The sequence below is a fragment of the Bos grunniens genome, chromosome 27, assembly GCF_055505025.1.
Source record: "Bos grunniens cultivar Pamir isolate PY7600 chromosome 27, Bosgru_T2T1.0, whole genome shotgun sequence".
In the NCBI taxonomy this organism is placed as follows: Eukaryota; Metazoa; Chordata; class Mammalia; order Artiodactyla; family Bovidae; genus Bos; species Bos grunniens.
In genome coordinates, this window is record NC_141191.1 from 32,974,959 (window position 1) to 32,991,194 (window position 16,236).

A 16,236-nucleotide genomic window follows, 5' to 3' on the forward strand; every position below is an offset into this window, starting at 1 on the left:
CTTTGCAAAATTGCTTCTGTTGCAGATTCCATTATGTGGTAAGCTACCTTAATGCAGTTAAGTTATTTAACTAGCATCCCTTTGGTTTATACAAGGTCTTCTAGAAGCTGATTATTGTTGGAGAGTCAACTCGCGACTAGCCACATCTGTCATGTTGCCTGATCCGTAGCTCCAAAAATTCCAAGAGTATTTCATTCTGTGTCCTGGGGTGGCTTTTTGGCACTGTGCCCATGTTGGCCATTGAGGATTGCTTTTGTGTCTTTCAGGCATCGAGAATGCCAGCGACATCGCTTTGTACTCAGGCTTGGGTGCCGCGGTTGTGGCTGTTGCAGTCCTGGTCATCGGCATCACCCTGTACAGACGCAGCCAGAGTGACTATGGTGTGGACGTCATCGACTCTTCTGCATTGACAGGTGGCTTCCAGACCTTCAACTTCAAAACAGTCCGTCAAGGTCAGCGGCGTAGGGCCCCCAACAGCACGTCCTCAGGACCGTAGACTACACTCACGCAGGACCCTCGTGCTCTTTGGTCCTGTGTGAGGGTGGCTCTTGGCACTGGGAGCCGCTCCAAAATTGTCTTCACACCTTAGGATGCCAGGTTTGATGCAGGAGTCTGTCTGAGTTCTTGGCTGCCCTGAGGACCAATGGGTCTCAATTACCTATTGTTGCTTAGTCACTCAGTCATGTCTGTTTTGCGACCCTGTAGACTGTACCCCACCAGGCTTCTCTGTCCATGAGATTTCCCAGGCAAGAATACTGGAGTGGGTTAACATTTCCTTCTCTAGGGGATCTTTCCAAGCCAGGGATTGAACCTGAGTCTCCTGCACTGCAGGCAAATGCTTTACCACTGAGTCACCTGGGAAGCTCCTCGATTTACCATTACCCACATTTTAAATATGGCGTGTCCATCTTTGATATGTAGTCAGTGCCTCAGGTCACCCAACTTTCTATTTTAACCAGCCTGCTTTGGGAATGTATGTTTAGTTAACTAAAATATTGATTATTCAAAGCTACAAACCAATGACTCTAACAGGCATATTTATTACACTATTTATTAGATGGAGTTATTTTATTCAGTGGAGTTATTTCTATTTTAAATAAGTAAAAGGATTTTAGAGGATGTATGATGGGCTAGTTAACCAGAGAAAAAATGAAATTCTCAGCCTAAATGACTCTCTGCCTTTGCCACCTTGAAGCAGTCTTCTGTTGGAAGGGAAGGAAAATTTATCATGTCAAACAATAGCAGTATTTCATTTTGAAAACAGAAGAGTCATTTGATTTTCTTCTACCAACTAACTCTGTTCCTGATTGGGAGACAGAGATGAGACATAAATGGCTTTTATTTTAGAAAAAATGGAACCGTCTCATTTCCATAGATGAAGTTTTCTACTTTGACCCTTGTGATCAATATTGTCACTTTTATTTCTGTTTATTGCTTGTGAGTAACACCTACAGTACAGGACAAGAAATCTTACTGCTTGGCAGTGATGGAGTAGGGATAGGATGGTGCAGTGGAAAGCCAAGCAGGCTAGGATGGGGAGATGGTGGGAGACACAAGCGACTTGACTGCTTACCACTCACTTCTGACACCTGGCGGCTCAGATGGTAAAGAATCTACCTTCTATGTGGGGGACCCGGTTTCCATCCCTGGGTTGGGAAGATCCCCTGGAGAAGGGCATAGCAACCCACTCCAGTATTCTTGCCTGGGGAATCTCACGGACAGAGGAGCCTGGGGGGCTACAGTGAATGGGGTCCCAAGAGTCGGATACGACTGAGCAACTAACACTTTGACGTTCTGGCACCTTGGCTTCTGGTCTAAGTCTGGTTGATCTCAGATAAAAACATGTCACCTCAATGTACTAAGCTTATGTGACTTAGTACATGTGACTTATTTTGGCTGTGCTGGGTCTTCACTGCTGTGTGCAGACTTCTCTTCTAGTTGTGGCAAGTGGGGCTACTCTAAAGTCGTGGTGACCAAGCTTCTCACTGCGGTGGCTTCTCTTGTGGCAGAGCATGGGCTCTAGGGTCTTCCAGCTTCAGTAACTGCAGCACCCGGGCTCTAGAGCACAGACTCAATAGTTACGGCGCACAGGCTTAATTGTTCTACAACATGTGGGATTTTCCCAGACCAGGGATCAGACTCCTGTCTCCTGCATTGGCAGGCAGATTCTTTACCACTGAGCCACCAGGGAAGTTCAGTATATATGATTTAATTAGAAGTATATCCAGTGAACTAGTGGCTCAGACGATAAAGCGTCTGCCTGCAGTGCAGGAGACCCGGGTTCGATCCCTGGGTTGGGAAGATCCCCTGGAGAAGGAATGGCAACCCTCTCCAGTACTCTTGCCTGGAAAATTCCGTGGACTAAGGAGCCTGGTAGGCTATAGTCCATGGGGTCGCAAAGAGTCAGACACAACTGAGCGACTTCACTTCATCCAAGGAACTAGTCTTGCGACTGTGTAAGAAACTAAAATTACATCTCCATCAAATCATAAGATATCACTGTCTCAGACCTTACCAGTTAAAAACAGAATACACAGTAGTGTGGGTGGCAGCTTTGTGTGTAAATTCAGAGGCTCTGAAATCAGATTTGAATCCAAAATTGCTGTAAAACCTAGTAAATCAGTTATTCTGTCTGTCTCAATTTTTCCAGCTGTAAAATGGACATACTAACATCTTTCTCAGGGGGGCCTTGTGAGGGTGAAACAGCCTGGAATAACCTGGCTTATAATACCTTGGCTTAAGGTACTCAGTCAATGTAGAGCACATCCTTCTAGAAGCTGGCTGTCTCCTCATACCTTGACAGAGGACACCAGTGAGTTCCGCAGAGCAGCAGGTGGTGGGTGAGAGGGGCGGTTCCCTGATCTGAACATCTGGGGAAGGCTGACTTGGATAAGCTGATACATCTTATTACCATGAGGCATCTCAGAATGTAGGAAACTTATACTGTGACTCTCTCAGAGAGTATGTAGCCTTTCCAAACTTATTTTTACCATTTTCTTTAACCAAGAACTCACAAAACTAGTGATACCAGCAGAAGCCCCTTATCCAAATTCTACTCTCCCCTGCATTCACGGTGAGGCTATGCCTTACATGGATGCTCTGTTGTCTTCATGACATCCCTTCTTGAGCAAATATGATTGGAGCCCCAGCAGGGTGAACAGTGAGATTTAATAGAATGTCATAGAGTAGACCAGGGCCTTGAAAAGGACATCCAAAGAGAAACTTGCGGTCACTGGGGAATTATCTTCAGTCAGACTTAAATCAAGTTGGCCACCAACTTTATATGTGTATATGTGTGTGTATTTTTCATATATATACACATACACAAACATACACATATGTATGTGTGTATAGTGATGGGCAATTAAGACTTAAGTCTAACTCTAGGAAATGTTTTTGCTTCTTGACTTTACGTAAGATAGCAGGGTCTTCTAACAGTAGCCAGAAATTAAACGTTAGAAGGTGAGGACGTGAGAGAAAACAGCCATGAGACCAAGAGAGATGCTTTTTCAGGCACCAGTGGAAACCCCTGCTCCAAACTTTTCAGATGTGAGATGGTTCTTCCATCCTGCTTCTTGCTTCATAACCCAGAGTAAGGCTGGTATCTGTAAAGTTTAGTGCAGTTCTGTTAAAAAGCTCAGCTCCTTATAAAATAAAAAGATCCTCAAACATGGAAAAATGCCTCATCAAGGTGCTTTTACATCTATAAGGTATTTCATCTCATTTTGAACCTGCTCCTCTGTGATTTGGGATTCTTAGAGCGTCAGAACAAAGAGGTGGGAAAAGTCAGGGTTATAGATTTCCTGCTGGTGTTGTTACAAATTATGAAAATGGAAAAACAATAGAAGCTAATAGGATATGGTCTGAAATTGCAACATTTTCCAAAATATCACATGCGAAACATTTTTGTCAGGCCCCAAAGGAAAATGGTTTAATGTGTTTTGGGTTTCAATTTGAGATGTCACATTGATGGACTGATATGGGCAGGAAGTTTGGAACTGAGGGTTATTTTGTTATTTACTAATAAATGAGATTACTTCATCACAAGAAAATATCACAGCATTTCTTTTTAATATTTGGGCATAGAAAAAAAATGGTTATGTCCCAGCCGATGAGAAAGTCCAATTTCTCATGTTTTTGTAAGGATTATTTTTCTCCATTTGTTTTGAGTCAGAAAGAAACCATTCTCAGCTGCTCCCCTTGTGGAAGCTGGGATCTTCTGTGCCTCTCAGAGTGACATTCATGTTATTAGAGTGAATTGGCTGCTCAGACATGGAGCAGCTCGTGAAGCCCCCTGACCCTTTTGCTCTGAGGACACATTTCCTCCCCCAGAAACTGCCCAGAATTCCATGGGAGACGTGTTGGCACCCACGCCACCTCGGTTATAAACAGCACCACCTCGTCACCATGCTGTGTCATCTCTTTGCCATTTAAACTGAACAGATGTTATTTTTGCTCCAAACTGGATTGAAAAACATCTTTCTTTCCTCTTTTATTTTTTTAGAAGCTCCTCTTTGCCAGTTAAAATACTCCCGTAAACAATCATACCTGAGTAAGTTGCCTGGTGGAGTGCCAGAAATAATTGTTTTGAAAGGATAGCACATAAAGAGCTCGAGAAAAGGATGAGTTAGATCAGCACCATTCAGGAAATTGACTGCAAAAGCCAGAGCTCCTGATTCCGAGGCTCTGGACACTATTGATCAGCCTGTTAGAGACACTTTAGATGCCCAGGGCGGGTCTGAGGGGTCAGCCTTGACCCGGGCGGCTGGTGAGCACGTGCAGCGTAGTTTGTAGAAGCATGTGAAGGAGTAACTATGGTGCTTTACAGCTTCTGAGTGACAGATCCATCTTCTCTGACCAGGTAACTCCCTGCTCTTGAACCCCTCCATGCAACCGGACCTGACAGTGAGCCGAACGTACAGTGGGCCCATCTGTCTACAGGACCCCCTGGACAAGGAGCTCATGACGGAGTCCTCACTCTTTAACCCTTTGTCGGACATCAAAGTCAAAGTGCAGAGCTCGTTCATGGTCTCCCTGGGAGTGTCCGAGCGAGCCGAGTACCACGGCAAGAATCATTCCGGGACTTTCCCCCACGGAAACAACCGCAGCTTCACGACAGTGCATGCCAGAAATAAGACGCCCTACATCCAGAACTTGTCATCACTCCCTACACGGACCGAGCTGAGGACCACGGGTGTCTTTGGCCATTTGGGAGGACGCTTAGTAATGCCAAATACAGGTGGGTGGTAAGTGTGCGTTTGTGTATCTTCTAGCGTTTGTTTGAATGTATTATATTTACATGATGATGTCCCGTAAGGTCCATTTTTAAGATCTTGACTCTTCCAGTGTCAGAGTGAACACCACCGTAGCTCCGGAAGTTGGCTTGATTTACACGGCAAGCCAGAAGCAGCGCTGACATTACACTTTGCCGTCTGCATCTCAGCATGGACCATACACTCCATCAGATGCCCTGTTAGGGCTGACAGCCATGCTGGCTCAGAAGTTTTGGGTGGTCCCTAGAGTTTAAGCCCCTTGAAATATATTTCCTAGAACACGGTCAGGAAGCACTGAAAACATTCTTTGATATGACTGCCAAATACCGTGTTTATAGTGAAGCGTGGTTTACAGACAAGTTGATAGATGAGTGAAATGACACCCGAACTTCCTCAGTAACTGACCTGATGAATAATCAGCGTCCATCACCCCTGCTATCATGTTGCTTTATGATGAGCAGTGATGAGGGTTCCTTTTGGGGTTGCTGTTCTGAATTCAAGCTCGGATCCTTGGCTATGTAGTTCAAGACTGCCTAAGAGTGTTTTCTTCCTTTTGGTTGGAAGATTTTCATGTTGTTTTGACGTGTACAGCCCAGATAACTTTGACTCTACCTATGCATTAGTCTTCAGAGCTGCCATCTAAGATGTGGGATGGAGGAAGAGAACAATCCCCAACACCACCCACCCCCCCCGCCCCACCCCCGGCCCACTATCTGAGCAACGAGATTTAGGGAGTACTCTAAATCATCGCTGTTGGCTGAGAGGAAAGGGAAAATGCCAGATCTGCCATTGTTGTTAAAGATCTGGATAGCATTGAGCTGGGACGCAGGCCTTAGCAGATTTCTCTGTAGGGTAGAACAAACCCACCTCAAATATCAAGCATTTTATCTTGTACAGTGAACTCTGTAGTTGGACTAGTCAGACGCTACTGTTCTACTGCCTGACCTTCTAAGTAGATTAGTGACTTGTGCCTGCATTTGTTCCAAGTTGATGATTGGTTTCCCTATATCCTTTGGTTCATTAAAAACTTAATTTCAAGGAAACAGCCCTCCAATGCAGACCCAATAATGATGTTGTATTCTAAATTTCCAATTCTCTAAATCTTCCTCCATGAGTAGGACGTGGTAAGAATCTTTTTTCACACATGTAGGATGCCCTCCTCCTGGTGAGATAGGACGGATAGGAGGTCCTGTGTAGGGAGCAGGTGGCTGTATTTACCAGGTACCCTTCTTGTTGTTTACTTCCCTGGTGGCTCAGACATCAAGGAGTTTGCCTCCAATGTGGGAGACCCGGGTTCAATCCCTGGATTGGGAAGATCCCCTGGAGGAGGAAATGGTTACCCACTCCAGTATTAGTGCCTGGAAAAATCCCATGGATGGAGGAGACTGGCAGGTGACAGTCCATGGGCTCGCGAAGAGTCACACAAGACTGAGCGGCTTCACTTCTTGTTTAGTTGCTGAGTCATGTCCGACTCTTCTGTGACCCCTTAGAAAAAGAATCTGTGATTGGAAACGTAGGATCTAGAAAAGGTAAAGATGCAGAACCTGCCCTTTTGAAGAGAAGAGTATGTATATACATCAGAATTATGAGTTTGCGTATTGAGTTTTTGTACCTTTGTATTATTTCCACTTTCCTACCTAGTGGCTGGCACTTAGGTGGCTCTCAGTAGTTGCTGGTTGAATAGACTGGTCCCGTCCTCGTCTGTGTGTGTAGGAAGGGAGTGCCGGGATCCATCCATTTATCACCTATATTTGTTCAATGTTCATCATAGAACGGGAAATGAAATCATGACGACAGACTTTTTTCTTGCTTCCCTTCTGACTTGAGAAGGATTTAGGTTGACAACCCAAAGTTCCAGTAGCGTTATCTATGATTCCCAAACAACTCTGTGAAGGGGCGTTTTCAGAGCTCTGCACGAGAAGCCCTAGACCAGACTGAAGCTGTTCATTGGGAATGAATTTGAGAAAAAAATAAGTGCAGGGAATTGAAACATATGCTCTGTTATTTGCAGAACATAAATGTAAAATATGCCCTGGGGAGCTAAAGTATAAAGAAGAGAGGCTTGGAAATTAAATTGTTCCCATGCTATCCATCCCAAATTACTGTGGGGTGCCTGGCAGTGGTTTGTGAGAAAGGTTGGCAGCAGTCCCCACACTCTAAAAATCATTTATTATGCAAAATAGGAACCAAAAAACTCAGGTGGTTCTGTTGTCCTATCAAATAAAAGGCTGTCAGGATAGGTGGAGTTTGGGGGAGAGTGTATCCTTTAATCAGAAATAATGTGTTGAATGACTTGTTGGATACATCTTTAGGGGACCACAAGTGTGAAGAGTTCCTACAGAGCCTTCATTCTTCATAAAATATAACTTGCCACCAGCACCATCAGCTCCCACGACCTCTGGTGTTCGACTATCTTCAGTTTCCACATACAATTTAGATAATAAGTGGGGGAGGGAAGTATGTTTAAAGGATCATCATACAACTTCTGATTGAAGGAAAGACGGGATCGTTTAAAGCTCCAGTGATCCTACACATTCAGATTGAATTTCGGTGTATTATGAATAATGTTTCAATCTACACACAAGGAATTAAGCTGACTTGAAAGGAATGCGATATGATCTGCTCTGCAAACAGCCCTTCCTCAAAAGTCCATATGCATATTTATTCTGACTGTCAGGCCCTGATGATCTGCAGAAGACTGCATGTCTCAAAGCCTGGCTGTTTTTTATTTTTATTTTTTATTTTATTTTTACTGAAAGTTTTCAATTCTGTTCATTCATTCATATATTCATGATTTATTTTCTGAGAGCTTACTCTCTGCCAGGCATTGGGCCACATGTTACAGATGTAATAAACCCTTCGCTTCAGTTCAGTTCAGTCACTCAGTCGTGTCCGACTCTTTGTGACCCCATGAATCGCAGCACGCCAGGCCTCCCTGTCCATCACCAACTCCTGGAGTTCACTCAGACTCACATCCATCGAGTCAGTGATGCCATCCAACCATCTCATCCTCTGTCGTCCCCTTCTCCTCCTGCCCCCAATCCCTCCCAGCATCAGAGTCTTTTCCAATGAGTCAACTCTTCGCATGAGGTGGCCAAAGTACTGGAGTTTCAGCTTTAGCATCATTCCTTCCAAAGAAATCCCAGGGCTGATCTCCTTCAGAATGGACTGGTTGGATCTCCTTGCAGTCCAAGGGACTCTCAAGAGTCTTCTCCAACACCACAGTTCAAAAGCATCAATTCTTCGGCGCTCAGCCTTCTTCACAATCCAACTCTCACATCCATACATGACCACTGGAAAAATCATAGCCTTGACTAGATGGACCTTTGTTGGCAAAGTAATGTCTCTGCTTTTGAATATGCTATCTAGGTTGGTCGTAACTTTCCTTCCAAGGAGTAAACGTCTTTTAATTTCATGGCTGCAGTCACCATCCACAGTGATTTTGGAGTGCTTTTTTTAAAAAAAAAAACACACTGTATGATTTTATTTGAAAATTTAGAAAAGACAAACTAATCAACATGTCAGAAAGCAAATAAATGATCGTCTGGGTTGGTGATCGAACTGACTACTGAAGGGTGCGAGGGGGCTTTCTGCGGCAGTGGAAATATTCTATCTTGACTGTGATGGTAACATGAGCGTATGCACTTGCCCCAAAACTCGTTAATTTGTATAACTTAGGCGTGTGAATTATACCTCAATCAGGGAATAGAGAAAAATGTGAAATGGGAGCACAACAGAGCTCTTTTGGGTTAATTGCTCAGATGGCATTATTTCTTATGGTGACACTCTGTGCTCTGTCTCTAAATAAGGTCTAAATGTCTCTTATCATCATAGTCTAAAACAGAGGCAACAGAGAGAAGTGTGATGGCAAACTAACAATACAGAATGTCTAGGGTTGACATTTACACACACTGAATATCACACGTATAATTTCTGCTCCCCAGCAGGGAAGGATGTAATGGAGCCCACTTCATTTGGCAGCTACATTTAAGGAAGGATGGGCAATTAAAGGAGAAAACTGATCAGAGGCCACCGAGTATGGCAATTACTGTTCTCCTACTGTTGACATTAGGGTCTGGAATATAAATAGATACCCTAGCTGAAAAGCTGTGAGCGAGATTTAAATGGGCCTCATTTTTAGTGAAAGACACTGATGGTAACTAGCGTGTTACTGAATAACGTTCGTAAATGTTACTGAATAACGTTCGTAAATGTGAACCGCACAACTTGTTTTGCCATGAGTCTTCCATTCCTCGACCCTATAGCAGTGCACAGGAACACGGAAGGATGTCAGTAAAGTCTGCCATCTCTAGATGTAAATTTATCAGCAGCAGCCTGAAAGCTTCCTGTGTAATTACATTAGCTCTAATGAAAGGACAAAAGGTGAGTGCTGCATTATTCAAAGGATACCCTGAGATTTTACTTTGTCAAGATCTTAACTGTGTCTCTATTTCATTTCTTTTTATAAGCAAGAAGCTACATTAAAGAGACTCTCTGCCCTCTCTAGACTCTTCCCTTTTGGCCAAACTGAAATAGTAACTTCATAGCATTCAGGAGAAAAGAGAGGAATTTCCCAGAGTGGTATGAGGTGCCTTCCTGTGCCCACCCCACCTGAGTTTTCTTTCAATTTGACATTGATATGAATACAGCTAAGTTATCTTTAGCCTTAATCTTTTCTAGCGTCTGTTTGGAAATACGGAGCCAAATAGTAGCTACACAGAATCTTCAGTTCCTAAGCTTATTCACAGGTTTTCCCTCCTTCAGTTCTCTTGACAAAACACACTCCTCCATCAGTCACCTCCCTAAACTGACTTTAAGATGCACCCTTTAGAAGACAGTTACGCACCAGGCTCCAGCAAAAATGTTAAATGTCTCACTCATCATCCTAGATACCTTTTCAGGAAATGAGTGGATAGAAAGAAACCAGAGAAATACCTTTTAAATTTTAGAGCTGACTAACTGATACATGAAGAATTGATGCTTTTGAACTGTGGTGTTGGAGAAGACTCTTAAGAGTCTCTTGGGCTGCAAGGAGATCCCACCAGTCCATCCTAAAGGAGACCAGTCCTGGGTGTTCTTTGGAAGGACTGATGTTGAAGCTGAAATTCCAGTACTTTGGCCACCTCATCCGAAGAGTTGACTCATTGGAAGAGACCCTGATGCTGGGAGGGATTGAGGGCAGGAGGAGAAGGGGACGACAGGATGAGATGGCTGGATGGCATCACCGACTAGATGTTACGTGAGTTTGAGTGAACTCTGGGAGTTGGTGATGGGCAGGGAGGCCTGGCGTACTGCGGTTCATGGGGTCGCAAAGAGTCGGACACAACTGAGCGACTGAACTGAACTGAACTGATACACTGAAATTCTTAATCTCAGATACATATGATAGTGCTGGGTGTCAGGATACCTAATCTTATAAGAGAGTTTTTACAATGCCAGGAAGGCTTTAATTTTTGAAATTTCTATTTATTGACGTATAGTTGACTTACAGTGTTCGTGTTAAGTTCTGCTGAATAGCAAAGTGATTCCTTTGTGTCACACACACATGCATTCTTTTTCATTATGGCTTAGCCCAGCATATTGAAGGTAGTTCCCTGTTCTATACAGTAGGACCTTGTTACTTATCCATTCTATATACAGTAGTTTGCATTTGTTAATCCCAAATCGTCCTTCCCTGCCCCATTCCCCCTTAGCAACCGCAAGTCTGTCCTCTATGTCTGTAAGTCTGTCTGTTTTGTGCCATGTATTAGCTCCCACGTATAAGTGATATCATATGTTTCTCTTTCTCTCACTTTTCTTGGTAATCTCTAGATCCATACATATTGCTGCAAATGCCACTATTTCATTTTTTATGGCTAATATTCTAGTGTGTGTATACACACACACACATCTTCTTTATCCATTCATCTATTGATGGGCACTTGGGTTGTTTCCATGTCTTGGCTGTTGTAAATAGTGCTGCTGAGAACATAGGAGTGCAGGTATCTTTTTGAATTACAGTTGTCTCTGGACATATGCCTGGGAGTGAGATTGCTAGATTTTATGATAACTCTCTTTTTAATTTTCTGAGGCACCTCCATACTATTGTCCATAATAGCTGTACCGATTTACATTAGAAAGACTTTAAGTAAAAATCTGAGTATACACTTGAATGATATGCCCTTCTATATGTCACTGAAGGAAACAATATCTTGTTATTATTTTGCACTTTGTGAAACTCCTATAAATTGCTGTGAGGTGGTCCATCTTTGAGAGCATCTGTAAGTTATTCAGCTGAGGTGCTTCTGGATAACTGGAGAATCTACAAATAACTTCTTGGCTTTTTCTGTTTCAGGGGTGAGTTTACTGATACCACATGGAGCCATCCCAGAGGAGAATTCCTGGGAAATTTACATGTCCATCAACCAAGGTGAACCCAGGTAAGAGACAGAGAAGGATGGCATATTAATGAGATCTTGAGTATGAAGTGGAACTTCTACAGAAAATCTGAAGTTATGAAGATAATGTGACATAGAGGTATGTGAGTGAGAGTGTAAGCTACTTGGACTGTAAAGAGGAAAAAAGCAATTGCAAACTTGTTGGCTTTCCGTTTGTAGTGCTAACCCAAGTCACCAACATCTAGATAGCAGACACCAAAACCAGTATATCAGTAGCTGTGCTAAGTCACTTCAGTCGTGTCCGACTCTTTCGTGACCCCATGGACTGTAGCCCATCAGGCTCCTCTGTCCATGGGTTCTCCAGGCAAGAATACTGGAGTGGGTTGCTATTCCCTCCTCCCAGGGGATCTTCCCGACCCATGGATCTAACCTGTGTCTCTAAGGTCTCCTGCACTGGCAGGCAGGTTCTTTACCAATAGCACCACCATCAGTAGGGTTTCTTGACAAAGAGTCACTGTCTCACAGAAGCCTCCTCTCAAAAGAAAAACATATCCTCCTGGGGGTACTCTTTGGTTTTACACATTATGAAAAATTCAGAGAATAACTGCCTTGTGACCTTTTAGTATCAACAGAACACCTGCCCTATAGCCGAGAGACAATTTCTTAAGCAATTTTTCTCAAAGAAAAAAATAGTCTACACTTCAGTAGCTTTCAGATCTGACAAATTTCAGCAGCATTAAATTCAATTACGTGAACAAATACAAATCTTGCCTCATACTTTTTTAATGAAAGTAGCTGGTTATTTTGCTAGTTCAACTATGGTATTTCCAGAAATGTTGCCTTCCTCCACCTAAGATAAACCAAACTCCTCTTTAGAAAGCAATTTCTCTTATCAGCTAGATCTATATACCTCTGGCATTTTCAGTCATAACATCTTGGTTAGTTTAGAATAGATTTTGTTGTTAGCAAAAAAAAAAAAAAATACACACACACATGAAAGAAAAACAGAGAAACAGATGGTTTGAACAGACTGATAGCTATCTCCACAATAGGATTTGTTTGTACCCAGTGGTTTTCACTTTCTGCTCTATGGGATCTGAGCAAAATGGAAGAAAAGGCTCTGCTAGTTGGCTGTTGGGGAGGGATTGCTTGTAAGCTATGTTGGGCTCTTGTGTTATCTGCTCAGTTCTGTAGACTGATGTCCTTTAGTTGGGCACCTGAAAACATTCCAGTATTGAAGTATCTGCACTTGGCAAAAGGGAAACCAAGAAGCAGAAGTTTTATTCAAAAATCTCAACTAAGCAGACCTAAGAACAGACTTCTCTGGAATAGTCACCTTGTTTTTGTCTCTTTGGATGGATTTATTGAAGCAACTCTACCTGTTCAAAATTGAGGTCATGGTCAATTACACATAAGTGTCTAAATGCATCATCCTTCAAAAATCAGGTTTGAGGCAGAATCCAGGCAACCTTGCCTGAAAATCATGGTCTCTTGCAAACCCTCCTCCACTCTGCATCCTGTTCCCTTTGTGGTAATGAGTCCACAGAGCCTGTGTTCAGCTCTTTCTTCGCAAACCCATCCCTACTTTCTTCTACCACATTATGCGAGAACCAGCCCAGGAGTCTTTCACAAATTCAAAGGCACCTAATGCACAACTCACCCCAGTCCTCACCTCTTAGACCCTTCTTCTTAGGAGGGAAGAGCTAGATTGTGTCCAAAGACATCAAACATGCAAGGACTTAAATAAAAAGGCTCAAAAATGGGAGAACTAGCTCTTGGGATATCCTGAAGTGGAAAAAATACATAAAAATTTGCCAGAGCCCAAAGGCTTTGAAAGACAAATTTGGCCTCCTGGGATCACACCCTGCTAAGCTTTGCAAGTTTCAGGTTTATCCGTTTGCTTTATCCATCTGTAGGTAAGGTGTAAGTTCATTGCTGCCTTTCAGGAAGTTGGACAAAAATAGGAACAACATCCAAAACTTCCCATCTATGAGGTGAGCATGTAACAGAGGATGGAATAAAATTATAGGAAGCACACATTTCCATTTGCCAAAACCTTCCCAGCTGTTCCTGCCTCTCATGGAAATGACTGGTCACTAAACTGCAGCCCACTTACCTTCCTTGGCTGTTCTCGCTCCTTTTTAAGGAGCTCCAAACTACATACTGAAAAATAACACTAAAAATAGTAAATGCCTTTTAGTTACTCTTTTTTTAAAGCTCATGTAAATTTTTTCCATGCTTGCTAGAGGGCTGCTCAGATCTGAGTTCTGCTTTTAATCCTGTGATTAATCAGGAGACCACTGATGTACCTATTTAGTGTCTTCTCTTTTCTTTGTGAGATCACTTGAAAACCCATTTTCATCTTATGCCATCTGTCATTCTGAACTTGAGCTCAGATTAAGACCCATTTCCGCAAAGTTCGTAAAGCTGGAACACCGCTGCTCTGACTTTTAGTTCAGAGGTGTGAGCGTTGGATTTTTCTGACTGCCCATCACTCCATACACAGCAAATTACAGTGGGATCTCCCCAACACCATCTTGATTCTGTGTTTGAAGGCTATTCCCTTCTCCTATTGATAATACATTTCTGTTACTCTTTCCTGAGTTACATCTCTGGTGTAGCAGGGTGATGACTTAGTGGAACTATAACAGATAGCACAGATGCAAATACTTTAGCAGATGCCCAGGGATATAGCCGTGTGGAGTGAACCACAGACTCAGAACAAACCCCTATAACTCAGATAGTCTCAGATATACTTAACATTTTGGTAAGTTTCAAGTGAGGTTGTTCTTTGTCTGAAGTGAGGTTGTTCTTTGTTTGAATTGAATGTGCCCTCTCTTTCTTAGAACATCCTTCTTGCATACCTGGGAAATTTCCAAGAGGAGATTGTATTGAATTAGCCAAAAATTTCACTCAGATGTGACAGAAAATCCAAACAAAGTTTCTGACCAACCCAATACTTCTGTTAGGTAGAATGATGTCACTTTCCTTCCTCAATGTTCCTGCTTTGTCTGTACTCTCAGACTTGAACCACCATCTTAATGAAGCTTTTCTAACCTCTTTTATCAGTCTGGACCTTTGGTTGGTCATAATGCTGCGGAAATAAACTCTGCTGACTTTGTGCGCATATAGGTACACATTAGTTTGCTAGGAGACCTTGCATCCTCGGAAAAGTACTTACCTCTTCTCGGTATAACTTGCAAGGTGCTCTCACATGCATTTAAGTCATTTAATCTCCCCAGTAACAAAAAAAGAGAGAGTTTTGTACAGATTTTGTGATGAGCAAAAAGATATAAAAAATGAAGTTTCCAAGAAAGGAAGCTGCTTTGCAAGGATGTATTACTCACCAGCTGAGCTGGGATTTGACTTCAGGATATCTGACTCCAATTCCATGGATCATGGACTAAAGGATGCCACCTCTCCTTGACATCAGAGACTTTAACAGCTTTCTGACCTTGTGTTACAAGGCTTAGCCCCTGGAATTGCTCTGTAAGAGAAGCAGACAGAATCAAGTTGAACATTCCTTAGACATCTACGGTGGTAAATTGCTGTTGTTACATTATAGCTGAGGGAAGAAAGGCTGGAAACAGGTGTCACATCAGTGCTGAAACTTAGCGGATATGATGTTCAGAGACTTTTGAGCTCGATGGCTAAGAGTGTGAGCTCAGGCATCCGAACCTTGGGTTCAGACTCACTGCTTTTATTCATGAGACCGCAGGTAAGTTAATGAAACTCTTTGTGGGTATAGAGTTGGTACTTAATCTATTAGAGATATTTATAGGATTGTATGATATATACAGTGATACTACAATCTTAAAGATGATAAAATAAGAAATCCTAATTAATACATTGTATTTGATAAAGTATTTTACCTATTAATACTTTAGATAAGTATATGTCTTTTAATCTTCTCATCCATCTGTATGGTAAACAATAATTATTCTTCTAATTTTGTAGATTTGAAAATTAAGACCAAGAAAACTTAGTACATTTGCCTCAGATGGCAGCAGGACTGGGCTCCAAAACAAAAGTTTTTGACTAATAATGTATTTTTAGACTGTGTCCCACTTTAAGGCATATTATTCTTGAGTCTGGTAAGACGTGTTTGATTGAGACACAGAGCTTATGCCTAACCATGGAAATACCATGAAACATACAGAGAGGGGTCCAGATTTGGGAAAGACAATGGTAACGTGATAATTCAATGTGGAATTATGGTGCAATAGAGAATTTCACAGAGAGCAGTGGGAAAATGGAGGAGACCTTAAGTCTATTCTAAGGATGGATTTACAGAGGGGGTAGAAGGGAAGGTGGATAAAAGATCAGTAGCACTTAGCCAGACAAAGAACAGTGTAAGGGTTATAAAACCCAGTGATTTCTAGCTCCAAGATAAATTTTCCAGTATTTCTATACAGTAGAAGGTAGGAAGGGGGTGGTTAAGAGTAAATAAATCCAGGCTTTATTATTATTATTCAGGTATAGTTGCTTTACAGTGTTGCTTTCTGCTGTATGAAGAAATGAATCAGCCATATGTATACAACTTCTGGGACCTCCCTCCATCCCCCATCCCACCCCTCTAGGTCATC

At 42.5% G+C, this 16,236-nt stretch overlaps 1 protein-coding gene across 15 annotated transcripts in view; it reads left to right on the forward strand.

Moving 5' to 3' along the window:
• UNC5D (unc-5 netrin receptor D) overlaps window positions 1–16,236 on the forward strand; it is a 641,211-nt gene that overhangs the window by 554,416 nt on the left and 70,559 nt on the right. For 11 of the 15 annotated variants that reach the window (XM_086379669.1, XM_086379670.1, XM_086379674.1 and 8 more), the window contains 3 exons: window positions 267–452; window positions 4,862–5,239; window positions 11,608–11,692. In XM_086379669.1, the coding sequence (XP_086235795.1) occupies window positions 267–452; window positions 4,862–5,239; window positions 11,608–11,692 (649 nt within the window). The remainder of the gene's footprint in view (window positions 1–266; window positions 453–4,861; window positions 5,240–11,607; window positions 11,693–16,236) is intronic. The other 4 variants (XM_086379671.1, XM_086379676.1, XM_086379681.1 and 1 more) reach the window with 1 other exon arrangement.